Below are 22,179 nucleotides of genomic sequence, written 5' to 3' on the forward strand. Positions count from 1 at the left end.
CAAGAAAAGGTCTTAAGACTGATGATATAAGACAACACAATACTGTATGCAACAGATACAAAAAAGAGGGAATGTGGCTACAAACATCTGCAATTAAGCATATACATTGAATTGATAAAAGCATCCCTGAAAGAAAGAACTGCAGTTGATCAACTAGAAGAAATTCACAGAATCTAAAACAAACCCAAGAGAGAGAGAGAGAGAGAGAGAGAGAGAGAGAGAGAGAGAGAGAGAGAGAGAGAGAGAGAGAGAGAGAGAGAGAGAGAGAGAGAGAGAGAGAGAGAGAGAGAGAGAGAGGGGGGGAGACGCAGACGGTTTATTCATTAGGCCATAGCCCCTTATGAAGGGGTGTGAACAAAAGGTAACATTGAGAGAGAGAGAGAGAGAGAGAGAGAGAGAGAGAGAGAGAGAGAGAGAGAGAGAGAGAGAGAGAGAGAGAGAGAGAGAGAGAGAGAGAGCAAAGAGGGGCACATTAGACAGAAACAACATTCAGGGACAAAATTCACACCTCAACATGGTGTTGCTGGTGAAATTTAGGGCAATCAAAACTCTCTCACTAAAAACTAAGATAAAGGCACATGCAAACCATTACAGGCAGGAGGAACTTTAAAATAAACACCTGCCTATTACGATCTCCCCCAAAGGATCCCGGATTTTTTATGTATAAATTCACCTTTCCATTGCGACCAGCTGCTTAAAACGGCCACTTCATTAGGTCTCTTAGGTGGTCGTTATAGACTGGTTAATTGAACTGTATGTGCCTCTGTTAGCTGTCAGTTGAAACTTAATTTCAGTTGTAACTGGTTCTTTAAACTGAACCAGTGCTTCTCTGTAAGCTGTCAAGTGCACTGTGTCATATTACCCCCCCCCCCCCCCCCCATAGAAAGTAACCACAGACAGAAAAAATACTAGTGTGTGGGCTACTCTCAAAACAATATTCAGAGTACCTCATGGGTGATTCTATTTGTCAAGAGACAGCTTGAACTTGATAAAACATAGTCTGTATACTGATAAATAGAACCAGAGCTCTCCAGCACTAGCATCGCCAAAATTTGATTACCACCGACCATTATCTCCCAAACTCCTCAATCCATAAGTTTTACGCGATTTCTCTCCAGCTGTTAAATCCCAACCAGCTCACTCTGAGCTGGAGCTGACTCAGAGTTCAAAGTTCATCCTGCGAGTGTAGTTGTTGGGCCCAAGCACTAATCCTTCTGTGGATTCCGTGTCGTCAAAGTTCACTGACATCACCACTGAAAAACAAGTAACCTGCGATTTGAATTATTTGATGTGCTTGTTTCTAAAAGGAACATGAACTTTTACAATAAAAAGAGGTAAGGTCTTTTCTTTTGTCCATTGATAGAACCAAAAGAAGCCATAAATTGGACATATTTCCTTGAAAACGCAAAGGTACTGAGAAATAAGTATACCTTGAAAGTAAAAGCAATTTGCTATAAACACAAAAAAATGTACATTGTAATTAGAAGTAAACAGCTGGAGAGCAAAAGCCAAACCTTCTCCCCCCTGCATGCTTACACCTATCTCCCACACAACTGGTAAGCACCACTTTTGTCGCTGTTAGCTTTCCATTGGGAGGAAGCAACCCAAGTTTCCCAGCAATGGGATAATGAGGTATGAAATTAAATGAAATCGAAAGAAACCCCTCTCCGCTCACTTGCCTTACCTTTCTCTTTGCGACGGGGAGGCAGAAGAAAGATGATGCAGAGAGACAGACACACATGCCAGGCGCTGTGGATGTATTTATAGTTCTTGGCCGTCTCAAAGAAGGCGAACATGACAGCACCGGCCACAGCAAAGAGAACTCCGGGCAGCATCCACAGGTATCGTCGCTTGTCTGGGAAGCATCGTTTGTTGCTGCAGCAGCGTTTTGTCTGCAGGATGTTTAGAAAACGGAAGCTTAGATTAAAATCACAGTTAAAAAGCTTATATAATATATGAATAACAAATTTCTAAAAACACAGAATATTTTCAGCATTTCTTTATGATCTTAGATTAATCATAAGAGGTCTGTACGTTTTACTTATCCTATGAAATTGTCTGTTTGTGCAGGTTTTTTCTCCATTCCTAACTGACTTAAAAACACTAACAAAAAATCAGAACGAGGGGCAGGGGCTAAACAAGTAGAAAGTGTGACAATGATAATGTTCTAAAACTGTCATGATTATGATCATGATCATGATCACCATCATCATCCCCATCGTCGTCATCATCATCATCACCATCATCAGCATCAGCATCCCCACCACCACCATAATCCTCGACCTACCCATGACACAATCACAAGCAGAAGGCCGACGCCGGTTGGCACGGCAATGACCCACAGGCTGTGGCGGTCAAGCAGCACACCCATAATCAGCGCCAGGGGCCCTGCCATCTGGATAGCCGAGCTGAAGTCTATGGGAATCTGCGCCATGGCGATGAGCGTCACCCAAAGGGAGCAGGTCGACGCAAGAAAGTCGCCTGTCGCCAGCACCGAGTACTTGGTCATGCAGTAGACGTACTTGTCTATGCGGTCTCCGTCGCACGCATGGTAGAACTGCAAACAGTGAGAAAAGATGATTTTGGTCATTAGCGTACACAAATCAATACAGTGGAACTCCCCTCATAAGACCCCCAATTTAAGATTTCCTCCCTTTTCAGACCGTTTTATCAGCTGCTCTGTTCATAATCTTTGTAAATTTACCCCCGTTTTAAGACTCCCTCATTTTTAGGACCTGATTGTCTGATTTTTAGAGGCCTTAAAAAGGGGGTTCCGCTGAATTAAAAAGACTCCCCTGAGGGCACCATCTGTCCACTGTAAACCATCAGCTTCTGATCACAGACACCACCAGGCTATTACATACATAAAACTACAAGCATCCTTTCGTTTGAACGCTTACAGCTAGAGATCAACATCCTAGCTGAGCAAGCATTTTTCAAAGAACTTATTTCGCATCATGCAATCTGTGGCATTATAAGCATTGTTATGGCACTAGAGGGAAGTTTTAAAATCTAAAAAAATAAATTGACAGCTGGTGAGACAAACATCCCTAGGCCCTCCCTCCAAAAACTTCCCTCTCTCCATCCCTCCCTCCCACACACAACCAGAAGTACATGTAAGAGAAACCAATAATTTCAGTCTTCCTGAACTCTGCTTTTTGTTCTGTATAAAGACCTTTGATAAAGAGCCCTTCTGATGCGATATGTGACACAAACAAACAAACCAAAGGTCAACAATAAACAAAACAAAACTCAAACATTCGAAGATACTCAAGAAATACTGCAGTATGACTCAAATGACTGCACAGAAAAATGTAGGTCAACAAGAACCATAACAGCAAAAGAAATCAGAACAAACATCTTACCATTGCAAAGAACGGGCTCGAAATACTAAAAGTGCAAATAGAAAGAGCAAATGGGTGGGTAAAGATAATGACGGGATGACAAAGCAGTTTATTTTGAGGAATAGTTTGAAACAGTAATAAGAACAGAAATGGATTGCTATTTCTTTCCTGGGGAAAGCAAGCTGTCATACAGTACAGCGCTACCTGTTTGTTCGTTTTTTCTGCATGCATGTGTTCGGGGATATAGCTCAGTTGGTAGCGCGCTGGATTTGTATTCAGTTGGCCGCTGTCAGCGCGAGTTCGATCCCAGGTTCGGCGGAAATTTATTTCACAGAGTCAACTTTGTGTGCAGACTCTCTTCGGTGTCCGAACCACCCCCCGTGTATACTACATTGGGTGTGCACGTTAAAGATCCCACGATTGACAAAAGGGTCTTTCCTGGCAAAATTGCTTAGGCACAGTTAATAATTGTCTACCATACCCGTGTGACTTGGAATAAGGCCGTGAAAGGTAAATATGCGCCGACATGGCTGCAATCTACTGGCCGTATAAAATTTCATCTCACACGGCATCACTGCAGAGCGCCTAGAACTGTACCCACGGAATATGCGCGATATAAGCCTCATTGATTGATTGATTGATGTTTCCAAGCCCTGAGACTTCCGCTGTGAACTTGGACTCTTTATCATGGGTACACGGGGGTGTTCAGACACCAAGGAGAGTCTGCACTAAGTTGACCCTGGGTAATAAATCCCTCACAGAACCCAGGTTTGAAACCCACCAATAGCGACAAACTGGTTTCAAATCCAGAATGCAGCTACAGACTGAGTTATCTGCCCGCCCCTAAAACACTGAATAAAACATGGAAAATATAGTGTATTTTCTCATAATGCCAACAACACGTTCTGTAACAGATAGAAGCCTCAACTCTATTAAAGTCGATCACTTCATCCGAGTGTCATACAGTGAGAAAAAGCATCTTTTAAGCCAAGCCCTCTTTCTTTCTTTCTTTATTTGGTGTTGAACGTTGTTTTCAACCACGAAGGTTATATCGCGACGGGGAAAGGGGGGAGATGGGATAGAGCCACTTGTCAATTGTTTCTTGTTCACAAAAGCACTAATCAAAAATTTGCTCCAGGGGCTTGCAACGTAGTACAATATATTACCTTACTGGGAGAATGCAAGTTTCCAGTACAAAGGACTTAACATTTCTTACATACTGCTTGACTAAAATCTTTACAAAAATTGACTATATTCTATACAAGAAACACTTAACAAGGGTAAAAAGAGAAACAGAATCCGTTAGTCGCCTCTTACGACATGCTGGGGAGCATCGGGTAAATTCTTCCCCCTAACCCGCGGGGGGTGGCCAAGCCCTCCGCCCTCCCCCACACACACAAAGCTAAGAAAATCAGGTCTTTAAAAGGAGAAAAAAACACTTCTTACCGTGGAGAAGAACATGTTGTAGAAGTAGACCATGGCCTCAATATAATAGCGGCGATGGAGTGCCACAAAGATAGCCGGCATGAAGAAGAGGTTGCTAATTGTCAGAAGCAGAACCTCCGTCAGCTGGCTGCTGCCGCTGTACGCCTCACGTCCATCTGTACACCCATAGCCTCTCCAGCCTGTAAAAGTACAGCAACTTCAGCTTAATGGTCAAGTTTCAAGTCGCAAGCTGAATAACTAAAGAGAGACAATAGTCCCTTTCATGAGAATATTGTTCAGACTGCTCTGACAATAAACAGTCATGCAAATAATGCCTATGATTGTGTAAAAAAGAAGAAGAAAAAGAAAAAGAAGAAGAAGAAGAAGAAGAAGAAGAAGAAGAAGAAGAAGAAGAAGAAGAAGAAAACTACTGCTTTGTGATGACTGAATTAAATTAGACCCATACAACTTCACCTCACACACAAACACAGGCACATAAACACACATACATCTTATTTGTAAATGTTTGTCATTCGTACAAGAAAAAAACTTTCTCATGGTGTCCAGTGACCTTCACAAAATTCTACTGCCACTGCATTATCGAAAAATTTAACAGAGAAAGACTGAAGACTGATGCATAAACTAATTCTCACCTGCCGTACACACACAGCTAGAGAAGACAATAAAATCAGAACTCCTGATGTACTCTCGACACTCTCCCTGGCCGTTACATTCACCGTCCACACAGCTGTCGATGTTCACTGCCACTGTCACATTCTGTGTGCCGTTCACACACTCTACTATGGCAGAACTGCAAGTGAAGAAACAGTAAAACAACATGAAACAATGTAGCTATTTTTTAGGCTGAATTTGAAATTAGTTGACAGACTGAATTGGTAAATATGCCGTTCATTAATTGAATGCTTACCATGTTAACTAACTAAATTAAACTGCTGGAAGAAAATAAATAAGAAACAAGTGTGCATAAAGGATGACTGATCAAAAAGTTCACCGTAAATAAATCAAGGTATTTGCCTCAAGTTTTTACCATCAGAGCAGCATATACATGAGTTTTACATATTCTTCCACTCAGCCGCTCTCTCCTTTTTAAACAAAAATATATCGATGAACATTGGATTTCAATCATCAAGAGCAAAAAGAATAGTACCTAAAATGGATTGATACATAAATGTTGTCAGTATTTTGACCAAAATCTCAACAGTCAATCTGGACTGCTAGCACAGTCTTGTAGAACAATGAATGTCTTGATCTGTGTAAAATGTTGTAATTTGGTCGATAATACAAATAACATATATATATTGCATATCCTTTATTTCTGCTGCAAAAAAAAAGAACTTGGTTTCTTTTCACCTAACTTGAAAGGTGTCACAAGGGTAAATTTATTAGTATTGCTCTGGCAGTAGATGCAGCTCAAACATTAATGTTACTTAAAGTACATATTGGCATCCTTCCAGTACAGTACAAACCTGCTGTTTGTTGCATTATAGCATTCCAGTCTCAAAGCCAGTTGCCACATTCCTTCTTCGGGATACGGGACATACACATTGCTTGACACAATCCCATCCTCTCCTTCACTGCTTGAGTTTACTCGAAGACTGTTGGTGACATTGGCACAGAGGTCAAGGTCATCAGTCAGCAAAGGCAATCTGTTGACCTTGACCTGGCCGCAGACACGAACATTCTGGTCTTCTGCCTGGTGAATAAAAGAAAACAGAAAACAGTAGAGACTGCCTTTAAGGAAAATGTCTTGTTTTCAATAAAACTGTTTAATTTCCACACAAAAAATCCAATTGAGAGTATAAGGAATTAACGCAACTGAACAAAATGAAACCATTTTTTTTTTCAGAAGAAGAATTAGCAGTTTCTGGCCAGACTGCCAACACCATATGTGGAAAACACAATTCCAAGATAATAGTTAATACTTTTTTTTAAAAGAACAGAAAATCTGATTGGTTTCTATAAATTTCAAGCTTATCTTTTGGAAACTTCTACATTTCATAATATTTGTTGACTTTTCATTTCCTCAGAAGCTATTGTTGTAACTTTTTTGTTTATTTCTCTCACATGCTGTATCCGTCTAACCACCTGGAACACTACATTTATAGGGCACACATTTACGATTTCTTTGGAGAATATAATCTCACCACATCAGATTTCTTGAATGAAACCTTCACGCCAAGAGTGCCACCAATATCTGTCATTCTCTCCACGCTGAACGGTACCACAGTAGTGCTGGTGTTTGACAGGAGAAACTCGTTTTGCTGCACAGTATCGTTGTAAAGGCGAACAAAGTTGGTGCTGAAATCGCCAGGCTTCTGGAAGCGATCAAGACTTGGTTGAAGCTCACAGTAAAATGTGCTGTTGTCTGCTGGTTCTTTTGCCTCTGAACATTCTGCAGACAAAGAAAAACATAGGATAAATTAAAAATAACAAAACATGAAGCAAATCGAAATGAGACAGCACATCAACAAAACACATGTAGCAACAAGAAAACTATGACACTGGTGAACTGATTCTCCAAATCTCAACAGCTAAAATGAGCGCACCAATAACAGAAGCCAAAAACAGCACATAAATAATATTCGCAATATCCTACCTAATCTTAGTTGTTCCGTTTTTTCAGTGGTATTACTCAAGTAAATAACCAATGACAGCGTACACTGAAAAATAGATCAAATAGATAAATGTGCCACTGTTCTTGTTACATCCATAAATAATCACACATTTGTGCATTCAAACATAACAAGATTACAACAAAACGGTTACAAGTTCAGGCTAAGCAGCTTCCACCAATGAAACCTTACAGTACCATATAAAATCAATTTACTTTCAAATTAACAATAACATTTCAATTGATGCTTTAAAATCCACGCCCAGATAGTAAAATACCTTCTGCAGTGAAGTTAACCTCCACGCTTGCGTTTCCAGACAACAACTGCAGATGCACAAAGTGTTTGAATCCCAGCAGAGGTGAGCTTAGGTTCAGTGAACAGTTCCTTTTATTTGCATTGCTGCAATTGGTTATCATTAGCTGACCTGTTTCATCATCCAGGTTAGCTAACTGCAGGTAACACGAGTCCAGGGAACAGTTCGTTACCGTTGCATCTAGCTGAACTGTTAAGGCTGTGGCAGGAACTTTGAATCTGTAGAGATTGTGTAAAAAAAGAAATATAATAATAAATCCAAGTTATTATAAAATGCAAACAATAAAAGGTCATTAAATATTCTGACAATTTAACAAGTGTGGATAAATTGGGTTCACAAATGTTGAGGTATACATCAGAACTAAAATACACATAAATAATGACAGTATCATTCCACAATGAGACAAGTATTCCAGTAGCGTGTCAGCTAAAGTCCATTGCAGCTGTTAATCCGGGTGTTTGGTTAAATATGTACCACACAGATCTATACACATGTATGTGTTACTAATAAAAACATTTTACCCAAGTCTATACAAGGAAGTATACTTATATAAAACCTTCTTTTTATAGCATTTTTTAAAGTACTGTATAACAATAGATATCATTTAAAAAGCATGACACATTCCTTTGTTAAAACGCATAACGAGTATGCACAAAGCAAGCATTATAAGAAGCAATAGACCTTATGCTTCAAAATAAAAGAAAAAGAAAAGAGGACATATATATATATATATATATAAGTATTTAGTAGGCCAAGACAAGATTTGCTATTAAGTTTAATAGCAGTGTACAGAATACAGCGCTGCTCTTATTTTTGTTGTTGGTAAGATTTTGACATCTGTGATTAAACACTAAATCACAATAAAGGGAAAATCAAAGGCTTTCAAGACAGAACTAATGCACCTGTATTTTGTTTTGTTTTGTTAAATGCACCAGTATTGTAATTGTAGTTAAAAGTCCATACAATTCATTAGTTACACACATACACAGTGTTGTTCCCAGCTTCAGAAGAAAACAGGTCAGTTGGACCTTGATTTAAATATGTATAGGTCGAAATGCCCTGGCTTTGTCCTCTTGGTAGAAAAATTGATGGTCAGAAGATATCCTACATGTCCAAACTATCCGACGGTCGACCAGCCAGGTGTCAGGCCAATGCGTCAGATTAAAAAAGTATGAACCAATGACCGAAGCCTGAGAACAACACTGCATAGACATTATATGCAGATACAATCTCTCTGCATAAATATGTGTGTTAGTAGACTCACCCAACCCACACCCCATGACCAAGGGGACCCGTTAGCTTCAAGTCAGACACCTGGTTTATATTCAGGTGATCGTAGGGAGGCAACTCTTTCATCTCCAAGGATGCGCTGAATTTGTACTTGCATGATACTGTCAGCCCCTTGACAAGATAAAGAATGTATATAAAACTGGTTCGTGTTAATCGGTGACAACACTAGCAATGTATGGCTTGATCAAATGTACATATTTTGCCCCCCCCCCCCCCCCCCCCCCCCCCAAAAAAAAAAAAAAAATTCTCAAATTAAATTATTACAAAGCAGTTTTTATTAATACATTGAAAAGTCACTGATACTTAAAGCACAAAGTACATTGTAGCAAACAAAAAGGGAATGATTCTCGCACATTTAAGGGGCTACTGCCCGTTATGCACTCTGGCATTTGGGGCAGAATCCTGCAACTGTAAGCTACCATCTAAAATAAACAACTGAATATTTGTAGTTTCACAAAAAGCAAGTACAATGTACCTAGAATAAACTAGCTACCACCTATGAACAACCACCACCACAAAAAAATTCTAGAAAGATAGATAGCTCTTCTAAAAAGTCCTTGGATGAATGACACACATTATAGCTTACTGTGCCGTTACCATAAGCAATTAAACTTGACACAAAGATACTTCCTCACACAATATACAACTGTTTGACACAAAAATATTTCCTCACACAATATAAAAAAAATGGACACAAAGATACTTCCTCACACAATATACAATTGTTTGACACAAAGATACTTCCTCACACAATATACAATTGTCTGCTGTGTAAGTGTTCTGAAGCAATTCTCGAACACACTGCATATAATAGAAAATGATAGATACTGAATAGTTTCAAACTTATACCTTCTGAGTGATCTGGTCATTGCTTTCAGGGATGAAAGCTAAGGCGTACCAGTCACCCGGCTGTGGGAAAAGCTGAGTGTGAGAGGCGCTGACGTTGTTTGATGAGACATTCAGGTGCACCAAGTGACTTCGGCCCAGGTAGAACTTTTCTGGAAACTTCTCATTCAGTGGATTTACTACTGGCAGACTGCCGTACTGAAGAAAGCTGCAACAAAGAGGAAAACATTAGAAGAAAAAATTACTTTCTCTAAAAACATTTAACACTTACATATGCGTTGTATGTTTCATTGCAAGTTTTTGTCCCTGATGCCTTTAAATTTAATCTAATATTTAAACAACCTCTCTATGCAGACACAAGTTTTGGTAAAAGTCCCAAAAAATCATCAAAAGCATAACACTTTTAACATCAGAGACTGCATTACCTTCAACATCTTTAGTACAAGTTAAAATCTGAGAAATAATTATATGGAAATAAAACCCTCAGTGGCCAGACCTACCAAACTTTGTGGAGACTAATTTCTGTTGCCCACAAACATGTACACCACCCTCAATCCCCTTCACACAAATATACATATAAATCTACCCCCCCCCCCCCTGATCCCCTCCCCTCCTCCCTCTCTTACCCCCCCCCCCCCCCCCCCTTCTCTCCCCATGCCCTGAAAGTTACTACTAAAACGTACATGCTGACGGTTTTCACATCACAGCTGTTAGGGGACTTTGAAGCACGAAAACGCCACACAGCTTCCCCACGATCGGCAGGGACGGAGAATCTTATAGGTGAGATTGACACATAGTTTGAGTAGTAGCTGATTCCTTGCTCCGCCCTCCATATCAATGCCTCTGTCAGACCTGCACAAATAGCCATACACATCAACAAATAGCTCATTCGAAACACCTGTGCTTTACCATCGCCTGAACTCTGTCCCCGTTTCTTAAGCCGCGATATGGCTAGGTTTTGGACAATAAAGCTAGGTATAGGAGCATTTCTTCAAGACTGCTCGCAGTGAGGAAGACCAGGATGTGGCGAGAATAGGCGAGCATCTATCTGGAGATGCTTGCATGCACACAAAAAACACCATGGCAGCTGCACACCTGGAAATCTCTGAAAACTCTTTCAATCAATAAAAACCAATCCTAGAATTAATTTTTGCCTGCAGGCTACCAAAGGATTGCTTCGTAGACACCTTCACCTACTCACAAAGCTAGCTAGCAAGCAGGTGGCTTGCTTGTGTATGAAACGAGTATCTGGCCTCTTCCTTGTTTCAGGGTGACAGCAACTTGAGTAACTGTCCCCCAGTATCACTTTCACTGCATGGTAAACTGGTCAATGGTCATAAACACTGATTCAATCTGCACCAGGCTTATGCATACTTGGGTAGCACATTTTTCCCTCGAACTGTTCTTTCTGAAAGAGTACTCATTTTATGACTGAAGATGCCAGCTAACAGATACTGAGCTAGTAACAATTGTGTTTGCAAAGAGAGCTTACGGAAATGGCAAGACACACATGTTATTCACTAATTCAATACTGATCGATGTATACCACAATGGGTTTTTTTCGCGTAAACTCATAAAGTTACGGTGAAGCACATGTGCCTGCAAGCGCTCTCTTCTTCTTCTTCTTTCCGGTAATGCAACCCCATAGACAATTACATAAAAAACAACAACAGGTGTTTCGCTGTACCACGCTGCAACACCGAACAATACAGACAGTCGTTCTTCCCACGATCCACAATAGAGTGGAATCACCTGGACAACATAGTTGTCAACTCAGACTCTACTGAGACATTCAAGTCGGCGCTGACCACCAGCCGCCGCTAGACGACGTCGCTGCGCACACCCACCCGTCGCGCCAAAGCCAGCAATCTGGATGCTAGCGACGTACCCTACAGATATAGATAGAATGCCCTGATATCTTGAGGATGATCATTCTGGCATGAAAATGGGGGTGTTTTAGAATCCATTTGCGTGCTCTGGTTCATTGTCCGTAAAACATTGCCAAAGTTTAAACTCTCTCTCTCTCTCTCTCTCTCTCTCTCTCTCTCTCTCTCTCTCTCTCTCTCTCTCTTACACACACACACACACACACACACACACACACACACACACTCACACACACACATACACACACACACAGTGACACACAATTTTGTTGACGTTTTTGAGGTGTGCCACTTGCCAATGTAGTGACACATGCCAAGTGCTTCTCATCTCACTTTACGGTAATATGTCATCGCCTTACCCCCTAATGTTTGAAGCACAATCAAAAGGACGACATTCTCCAAACAAATTCGATTTGCTGTCATATTTTTCCTCGTCAATATGTTTAATTTCCTCATCGTCCTCACACGACGAGGAAACTCAAAAGGCCTTGACTCAAGTATGCTGCGGCGTTACTTCCCTTGAGTTTCAACAGAATCAGAATCAGAATCAAGTGGTCTCCCCTGGTCAACAGTAACCGGTAGTTATTTTTTCCGAAATGTAGCGAAATGTAGCGAAAAGTAGCGAAATGTAGCGAAATGTAGCGAAAAGTAGCAAAATGTAGCGAAAAGTAGCGAAATGTAGCGAAATGGAACATGATAAAAACGAACTTTTCGAACATTTGGAGCTCCAACAATTTTCGTAGTTATCGATTCAGACTTTATGAAGTTGTAATACTGAACACTTGACTTTCATGCCCAGGTAAGTGATAAGGCTTAAATCCAAACTGAGTGTAAAATATGGAGTTGACACATTGAAATCACAGAGAGAGACTGAGAGACTGAGAGACTGATACTGTTTATTGTGTAGTTCAAAAGGATGGAAGTTGATTAGTCGTATATATACGATATATATCATATGTGACTCTGCATAAGACCATAAAAGTATGGCTTACAACTTGTCCCTATTACCGTTCCAATATATAGTAATAATTGATCAGAGTACATAATACATGCAGAGAGAGAGACAGAGAGAGAGAAAGAGACAGAGAGAGAGAGACAGAGACACGGAGAGAGACAGGGAAAGACAGAGAGAGACACAGACAGAGAGAGCGAAAGAGACAGAGACACAGACAGAGAGAGAGAGAAAGAGACAGAGAGAGACAGAGAGAGAGATTTAAACTCAGATTTAGAAGCACATTTTTTATTGACAAATCCAAAAATCACAAAAGGTAAGGATCATGATCCAAGAAATTACTGTGTGCTTGTGGTTTTGGCACATTGTTTCCGTTTAACTTGACCTGGCTTCTTGCCTTTATGTGTTGGTGCACGGGATGTTCTGCATCCGTCTGTGCTCCTGACTACTTGTTCGTCTGTCAGTACCAATGCAGACATGAACTTTTTGAAACGCTTGCTCCTTTTGCCCTGATCTTCAAACAACCAAATGTCCCGCGAGACAACAAATCTGTCAAACTGTGGCGTCAAAGAAAACTCCCTAACATTTATGAACGACCTTTTTACTTCGCGGTATTGTTGGCGAACAACCGCATGCAGTTTATTCACCAACTCAACAAGTTTGAGAGACTTCCAGCTAACAGCCTGTTTGAGCACATGGTTGATGCTCTCGCAGTTGTTGTTTGTCCAGCGAACGTTTGCCAAGAGTAGGTTTTTCATTCCTGTGTATGCAGCAACATTCTGCAAAAGCAGTGGTGTCATTTTGTCCACATACTTCTGAACACCCGAGTCTGAGGGAGAAACCATGCATAAACTGTCTTCAGGTTCGACCTGGTCATCAGCCGACGCCAGGATTCCATTGCGCCCGAAAATCAAATTTTCGAAGTGCTGCCTTTGTGACTTCGGCAACCCACTTTGTCTTTCAATGACGCAGAGAAGTTTTTCTGCGGGTGAAGCGAACAACACATAAGCAGAGATCCGGGGAACGCCATCCCCATTGCTTTTCTCATCGCAGTTTCCTCATCACTGCCAAGAACAGGTAACTTTTTACAATCTGCTAAAAGGCCTGCCAGATGCTGGAAAAAGACACTGAATGTGGCAGTGTCACTATTCCCGTGTAAAAATAAAGGCCCGCAAAATAGAGGATGGTCTCCCGTCTTGCGGTTCATTAATGCCAGGTTTTTGTACACAAGAACAGTGACGTGGACGCTCCCGAGATTAAAAGTTTTGTCCACACCCAAAACTGTCGCTTGTGCAGAGCAGGGTGGACAACAGAAGCGTCGTAGATCACTGATTTGTTCTTCTGTGTACAAAACTATGCACGGCACTTTGCCACGTTGGCGAACAACCAGTTTAATGAAAGGTAAGACATGTTGTAGTTCTTCGACACCAGCTACTTGGTCAGAGAAATTGTCGTTGTGTGCATGGGGTTGATTTTCTTTTCTCATCCTAGCCTTTGCGTTATATATGCAGCGTTTATTTCTCGGTCCTTCAAAGACCTCCGTGTCACTTTCAGAATTGCCTGCATACACTTCAGATGGTCGTTTGCTCAAAAGATCAGTCTTTATTTTATGCATCTGTTTGGGGGTGAATTCTAACGTAAGGGCCTTTGTACTCATGGACAGCTATTGTTGGTACATTACCTGACAGCCATGATACCCGCTTCTTGTATGTCTTGTGTTTTACGTAGTATCTGTGTAGTGTGACTACTGTTTCTGGTGCTGGTTGGGGTACAAGGGGGATATACTCTCTCTTCTTCTGCACTGTCTTTTCACGACAATACATGCCATTTTTGAAGCTCACGTGCTTTAAAGTACCATCAGTTTGCACACAAACACTTTTGCTGGTTGGGCCACTACCCCAAGCACCTCTGTCATCGACAAATTGAGAAGGTTTGTTTTGGGCCCTCCTGGTCACATTCTCTGCATTATCAACAATGAAGAAGACATTTTCTTTCGGACCAGGGGGGACGTTTTCAACTCTGTCTGACATTGCCGTGTTCTGGAGTACATGAATCAACTTTGCAATTTCAAGAAATGTGCCATTTGGCAAAACATTCATGTGATTGGGCATTACCGTGTTTTCATGGAAATCATCATCATCATCATCATCATCATCATCATCATCATCATCATCATCATTATCTTTTAGCACAACATTCATGGAATTGGGCATTACATTGTTTTCATGGAAATCATAATCATCATCATCATCATCATCATCATCATCTTCATCATCCTTTGGCACAACATTCATGGATTACAACTTGATAATCTGAATCGATAACTACGAAAATTGTTGGAGCTCCAAATGTTCCAAAAGTTCGTTTTTATCATGTTTCATTTCGCTACATTTCGCTACTTTTCGCTACATTTCGCTACATTTCGCTACTTTTTGCTACATTTCGCTACATTTCGGAAAAAAATCACTACCCACAGTAACTTCCGGTAAGCGGGTATTTCAAAGTCACAAGGGTAAAAAAAAAAAAAAGCTTGTGGTACCTCATCCATTTCAGGTTAGTCTTCAGTAAATGTACTGTTGTGCAGTTGTTTTCGTACTGGAAAAGATGATTGTACTGCAGTGAGGGTTCACATGTTTAGAATTACTCATTCAATGCTTTCTACTTCTAGTATTCTACTTCTCTGAGTGAGTGCATCAGAGATTCAGACTACATAGATATCCCTTGACAATGACAGATCTATGGTCAGACTGATCAGTTTCCATCACACATGATTATGAGTATCATGTCGATCACAGGGCCGGACTAGGCTAAGAGGAGGGGGGTTCCCAGTGGTGGTCCAGGGGGATGTTCCCCCTGGCGGCCTGAAGCTGATGGGTAGGTCATATTTTGAGATAGGAAAATGGTCGCTCCAGTCCTTGCATGAAACGGCATAAAATAAACAATAATAAAAAATGTTTTAAATAAGTGAGGTACATGTTTAGGCTAGGGGGGGGGGGGGGGGGGGTTGCGCAACCCCATAACCCCCCCCCCTCCCCCCGGTAGTCCGGCCCTGGATCATCAAATGATGTTCACACTTACTCACAGTTAGTAGTTACAACTTACAGTCACAAGTTTAACCTTAATCTTTTAGTTTGCCAATTAAAATGAATGAGAAAAAAGGGTAATCTTGAACTTTAGTCAATTACTTGAATTAGTGTATTAAATTCATAGCTCACACTCTCAGAATCCATTGGCATTCTTTACTTATTTTTGATACAAGTCCCTGTAGTCAAGCCAAAGAACATTTGTTGTGAAATTAATTGAGGGATTGAGCTCCAAACTTAAGCATAATTAATTCATTTGGATGATTGATCGACGAAAATGCCGCGAAGATGGCGTATGTTGTCAACCAAGGGACATCATTTATGTTGCGACCCATCTCGTCATCAGCGCTTTTCCGGAAATGACCTGCGCTTTGTTGGAATTCCAACAATGGCCGCCATTGTAGGAATTCCAACTTTGCGCTACGCGATTCTAGAAATGTACCGCGCGCATAGTGAGAATTCTGCTCTTTCTTAGAATGCGATGTAAAATGATGTACAAGTCATGATGGCCCATGATGATCCTTGTGTTTTAAAGTGATCAATGCTTAGTCTTGAAAAAGCAGATGCATTGTATAACGCACCAAACCAACTGCATTACAAAAAGCAAAAACACTTTTGATAACTTCGGCGGGTGTAGTACTGTAACAACACTCAACCAAAACGCACCAATTTTACGTAATTTTTAACGTTTTAGATCTTACATTTTACAACAACAAAAACACAACAAGAGTGTTCCGATATAACTTTTCACTGGTAACTATCGATTATAATAATTTTTTACTCAGTCTTAACTGATTATATATATTAAACTCACACAGTCTCTCTGGGCTGCAGAGACAGCACTACGTACGTCCCTTTACTGAGTAGGCTCTTGTCACTGCATGGTAATCTAGGCTCTTGAAACGTAATGTGCAAGTCTGTGCGCTATATTGATGTGATTGATTGTTGCAAAATGTTGATTCAAATTAAAGATGATTTCAGCCTGTTGTAACAAACTAACACTCTACTCTGAGAAAAAAAATCATTGTGTTCAAAATAGATCGAGACAGCAGCAACTAGCTAGCTGCATGCGCTGAGTGTCACTGAGAGAAGTGTTACACAGTGTACCCCCCACCCCCCCAATTCAAGACTTTCCCTGTATAAGACCTTGCTTTTTCATACCTTATTCATGACCTGTGAAAAGGGTATACTTTTTGTGCCAGTCGAAGGGTTGCCATTTCTAGAATGAGGCAGCTCATTTCTGGAAATGCGGCGCTTTGTTGGAAATCAAATGAGGTTTCGGGAAATCCCGATTATTCCAACTCTGCCCCGGATTCTTACTTTGCGCCCAACATTTACACGATAGTGTTGTCTCCCCTGTCCACTCATACGGATAATTCCCTCTTTGACGCATGTAAACAAAATGCATTCATACAGTTCATCGGAGTTCATTCCGTGACTTCAAAGGGATATAAAATGACTTCTATAAATTTATCCGAAGCATATTAAAATTACGGTAATGTTGAACTTTAGCGTGTTAAAATTATAGCTTAGAATCCAGTGGCATTCTTTACTTAGTTTTGATACAAGTCCCTGTTATCAAGCCAAAGAACATTTGTCGTGAAATCAAATTATCAATTGACGGATTGAGCTCCAAACTTAAGCATAATCAATTAATTTGGTTGATTGAACGACAAAAATGACACAATGTTGTCAACCAAGGGACATCACTTACAGTTACACGACAGAGTTGCCTCCCCTGTCGGCTTACCCGGATAATTCCTTCTTCGACGCATGTAAACAAAATGCATTCGTACAGACAAGGTAATTTCCCCTACCAATCCTCCTAACCTTTGTATTTCTTCCAGGTAATCTTGAAAACCACAACCAGGTGTCAACTGTCATCAGGTAGATTGACAAGTAGAACAAGAGGAAGGAAGGATGGGGGAGAATCTGCTGGCAGTGACAGATCTGCTTGAAGCAGAGAGCAGTCTCAACGTCGAAGAAAATGCTGAAGACCTTCTCTCATGGCTGCTGGAGAACCTCGACTACATTATCAGACATCTGGTCAGTTTTCTTGTAATGTGTGTGTCGATCGACTGTGGTTGATCGCCGGGTCACCGAAAAGAGCGTTTCATGAGCGAATCACCGTCACCCGCGGACAACCGCTGAGCTAAAAATTCAACAAAAAATCTTCATTGATACACTTGAGGCTTCACAAGGGTTGTCAGGTCTGAGTTGCTGTTTTACCATTTTCTTATAATCAAACACAATGTCTTGAAGTACCTGAGACAAAAAGATTTCTTTCTCTTGTCGAGACTGATAGACATCCACATTGGCTTTTAACGTAATAAGTTTGTGTGCAGGACCTCATGTAAGAATGATCGTGTAGAGGTTCGGAAAAGAATGTTCCGTTCTTTTCTCTCTCTTCATGATGTGTTACGGACTCTTTCTCAATTCTGGACTCACTCTCTCGGACACAACAGATGACACATGTGACAACATCAGCAGGTTAATGGCATGACAAACTTTATTCCTCTGTCTCTCTATCTTCCCTCCTCCTCTTCGCCAACCCGACCGAGGCCGGTGGCTACAAGCCACAACATACAAAGTTGAACTACATCTCCTCAGTCAGCCGAGACACGGACTGAATGAATGAATGACTGAATGCCTGAATGACCCTTATGCTGGTACCGGGATGCTATTTATACTGCCCGCGCGGACTGCACTGCAAGCGGCTCTCAGCAATTTCCAAAAGGGCAGTCTGGCACTGCCTGATAGCCAAATCTGTGTTTGTTTAGAATCTTTAAGTTTTAACAGCTAATAACTTTACAAAAAAATGCACACATTAGAAATCGGTTTGTTGCTATAAAACCAGCGTGAAAAATACTTTTAAACCATGTTATAAAATATAACTTTGGAAGTCCAGATCAAAATGTAATTATGATTAATTACTCAGAATGAATGACCGATTAACGATCAAAACCCAGCAAAATAAAGATTGCTAAACTCGATCACTTCCTGCACCAAATACAATTCACTCCATTACAAGATGAACTCCTGAACTTTCCATACATGTGTCATACTTGTGGTAAAATGGAACTTATGACGAGTTATGTGACGTTAAACTTGATAAAGAAACACAGATACTAAAATGACGCGTGTGACGTCACGCGGCGAGACACCGGTCGAACTGAGGGGAAAACTTTGATTTACTCGATCCAAACAGTTATTAATGCACTTTAACTCAAAAAGTATCTTAAGGGAATAAGAAATGAAGTGCACTAAGTTAGATTTATGGAAAAGTTACAATTATGGAGATAATAGGGAAATTCCAGACGTCACCTACTGGGCGCTAAAATTCAGATAGCGTGGGACGTTTGGGTCGGAGCTGATCGAACATTGAAACAATTTAAGGACCAACAGGGCCTTAAAAGGTATTTAAGCACGAACATACAGCAACATAGTATCTATATCCATTCATTATTAACATCTAAAAGTAATATTTATCCTTAGATTGCATAAAATAGCACATGCACTCAATCTATTTTTAGACAGAATCAAACATGGCCGCCGCTCAGATGTAAACAAGCTATGTTTGAGCACGGCTGGTGCACACCAGTACTTTTTGTTAACAATGAATAGACACCTAACACAAAATGATCGGCAACAAAGACTAAACTGGACAATGACAACAGCTTAACTCTATAATTAGTGACTGGTCACCCTGTCACAATCGCATCTTACGCTGTCTCCCCTGGACAATGATAAAAACTAATTTGTAAAAAGACGGATGCGGTGGCCTAGTGGATAAGACACCGGCCTCCCAAGCAGAAGGTCGTGGGTTTGAATCCTGGCCGCGTCTGATTGGTTAGGGTGGAGATTTTTCCAATCTCCCAGGTCAACTAATGTGCATACCTGTTAGTGTTAGTGCCTTATCTCTCCTTGTGTGTACACGTAAGCACAAGATCAAGTGCGCATGGTAAAGATCCTGTAATCTATGTCAGAGTTTGGTGGGTAAGCAGACTACTGACACTTAAAAACGACACACACAAATCAATTGGGGATTCATCAGAGCATAAATAGATTGCAGTAATGTAACTTTTTAAGAAAATGCATACCAAACAATGCCCTCGTTTTTCTAACTTTGTCTTCTTGCCCTTGTTACAGCACCAAGGATGGAGGATGCAGAAAGGTGTCAACCGTAGAAACTTTATTCGCAAGGTGTGCCATTTCCTGCCAAGCTTCAAGGCAAAGAGGCTTCATCTACAGGTGGGTTATACTTCATTTAGATCAATTTCAAATCGTCTGACTCAGTAACTGACAGTATATGTTTTTATTGAGTCACTTGAGAAAAAGTGACTCTATGTAATCGGTCAGTGTTAGTCTGTCCGGCCGGCCGGCCGGCCGTCCGTAGACACCACCTTAACGTTGGACTTTTCTCGGAAACTATCAAAGCGATCGGGCTCATATTTTGTTTAGTCGTGACCTCCAATGACCTCTACACTTTAACGATGGTTTCGTTGACCTTTGACCTTTTTCAAGGTCACAGGTCAGCGTCAAAGGAAAAATTAGACATTTTATATCTTTTCTCGGAAACTATCAAAGCGATCGGGCTCATATTTTGTTTAGTCGTGACCTCCAATGACCTCTACACTTTAACGATGGTTTTGTTGACCTTTGACCTTTTTCAAGGTCACAGGTCAGCGTCAAAGGAAAAATTAGACATTTTATATCTTTGACAAAGTTCATCGGATGTGATTGAAACTTTGTAGGATTATTCTTTACATCAAAGTATTTACATCTGTAGCCTTTTACGAACGTTATCAGAAAAACAAGGGAGATAACTAGCCTTTTCTGTTCGGCAACACACAACTTAACGTTGGGCTTTTCTCGGAAACTATAAAAGTGACCGGGCTCAAATTTTATGTGAACGTGACTCATTGTGTTGTGAATAGCAATTTCTTCCTGTCCATCTGATGCCTCATATAATATTCAGAACTGCGAAAGTGACTCGATCGAGCGTTTGCTCTTCTTGTTTCATTTTTCCTTACTTTATTATTTCATCATCCCATTGCTGGAAAATTCGGGTTGCTTCCTCCCAGTGGACAGCTAGCTAGCAGCAACAAGAGTCGTGCTACCCAGGTGTGTTGGTTTTAGGTTCAATCAGCCACAAGCACTTCTGGCAGAATGACCCAGGTCTTTTACAGTGGTGACAAGGGTGGGGATACCGTCTGCACATAAAGTTGACCCAGGTCTTTTACAGTGGTGACAAGGGTGGGGATACCGTCTGCACATAAAGTTGACCCAGGTCTTTTACAGTGGTGACAAGGGTGGGGATACCGTCTGCACATAAAGTTGACCCAGGTCTTTTACAGTGGTGACAAGGGTGGGGGATACTGTCTGCACATAAAGTTGACCCAGGTCTTTTACAGTGGTGACAAGGGTGGGGATACTGTCTGCACATAAAGTTGACCCAGGTCTTTTACAGTGGTGACAAGGGTGGGGATACTGTCTGCACATAAAGTTGACCCAGGTCTTTTACAGTGGTGACAAGGGTGGGGATACCGTCTGCACATAAAGTTGACCCAGGTCTTTTACAGTGGTGACAAGGGTGGGGATACCGTCTGCACATAAAGTTGACCCATGTGTGTCCTGGCCTTTATTGGAACCTGCAACCGGAGGACCACTCAGTTCACAAGTCCAGTGCTCTACCAACTGAGCTACCAGGGTGCATGTGGTTGTGTCTGAAGCCAGAATTATGACAATGTAATAAGCATACTGACACTGGCATGCAATATGCCAGAGAATAGATCTGAGCCCAGATTGGCTAAGAATTATTTTATGGTGTTTTTTTGTTGAGTTTTCATACCCAAATAATATCAGCACCAACATATGCTGTGTTTTATTTCAACCCATGTGTTTTAGGGCCATTGTGTATGTCATTATACTTGTAGCGACGGAGTGCATGAATAGAGAGAAATGCAAAGCAGAACATAAACAAACAGGGTCACCAGAAAAAGCAAAAACATTTGCTCCTCATGTTTCTTACTGACTTAACACTTTGTACCCCACTTATGTTGACCAAGTTTTTTTTAGCTGAGACCAGCTGTGCTGCAGCAGGTCACTCAGAATTGTAGTAACTATGAAGCAACTGTGTATCAATACGCTGGAATGCAGGCGTTTGATGGACGTTACAGGAAGCGACTGAAGCTAACAGTCTGAGCAGAATGCGGATATGTGCTGAATGAGAGCAGATGCAATGTAGTGACTATGTGTACGGATATATCTGTACCTGGTTAGATAGAGCCATATGAGTGGGTACGGATATATCCGTACCTGGGAGACAATGGGTTAAATAACCATATGACACCCACTGTGTGGCTAGTTGAGTTTGGCTTGAACAGCTACCTTACTTCCACTGAAGC

The 22,179-nt window shown here is 41.0% G+C and overlaps 2 protein-coding genes across 5 annotated transcripts in view; one reads left to right on the forward strand and one right to left on the reverse strand.

The window, feature by feature from the left end:
* Positions 1 to 864: 864 nt before the first annotated feature.
* Positions 865 to 12,258, reverse strand: LOC138966725 (post-GPI attachment to proteins factor 6-like). Of its 2 annotated transcripts, none has more exons than XM_070339047.1 (12): positions 12,097 to 12,258; positions 10,535 to 10,703; positions 9,855 to 10,059; positions 8,980 to 9,116; positions 7,680 to 7,933; positions 6,935 to 7,182; positions 6,257 to 6,483; positions 5,423 to 5,580; positions 4,791 to 4,969; positions 2,288 to 2,557; positions 1,685 to 1,892; positions 865 to 1,269 (listed from the first exon to the last, which is right to left on the reverse strand). In XM_070339047.1, exons 1-12 carry the CDS (start codon positions 12,191 to 12,193, stop codon positions 1,232 to 1,234), a joined length of 2,190 nt encoding a protein of 729 aa, XP_070195148.1. In that variant the 5' UTR covers positions 12,194 to 12,258; the 3' UTR covers positions 865 to 1,231. The 2 variants fall into 2 exon arrangements, with proteins under 2 accessions (XP_070195148.1, XP_070195147.1); XM_070339046.1 differs by having other exon boundaries at positions 865 to 1,253; positions 12,097 to 12,257.
* Positions 12,259 to 12,921: 663 nt separating this feature from the next.
* The window catches only part of LOC138966733 (mitochondrial fission regulator 2-like), a 29,599-nt gene continuing 20,341 nt past the window's right edge, over positions 12,922 to 22,179 (forward strand). Inside the window, exons 1-3 of one of the 3 annotated variants that reach the window (XM_070339060.1) lie at positions 12,922 to 15,242; positions 17,620 to 17,818; positions 19,922 to 20,023. In XM_070339060.1, the coding sequence (XP_070195161.1) occupies positions 17,693 to 17,818; positions 19,922 to 20,023 (228 nt within the window). In that variant the 5' untranslated portion in view covers positions 12,922 to 15,242; positions 17,620 to 17,692. The other 2 variants (XM_070339062.1, XM_070339061.1) reach the window with 2 other exon arrangements.

The sequence above is a fragment of the Littorina saxatilis genome, linkage group LG5, assembly GCF_037325665.1.
Source record: "Littorina saxatilis isolate snail1 linkage group LG5, US_GU_Lsax_2.0, whole genome shotgun sequence".
Taxonomy (NCBI): Eukaryota; Metazoa; Mollusca; class Gastropoda; order Littorinimorpha; family Littorinidae; genus Littorina; species Littorina saxatilis.

Coding starts and splice junctions, on each gene's coding strand:
- LOC138966725 (XM_070339046.1), bottom strand. CDS start 12,193: ATGAGGAAATTAAACATATTGACGAGGAAAAATATGACAGCAAATCGA. Junction 9,117..9,854: donor ATGACCAGATCACTCAGAAG/GTATAAGTTTGA, acceptor TATCTTGTCAAG/GGGCTGACAGTATCATGCAA. Junction 2,558..4,790: donor ACAACATGTTCTTCTCCACG/GTAAGAAGTGTT, acceptor CACTGTTTGCAG/TTCTACCATGCGTGCGACGG.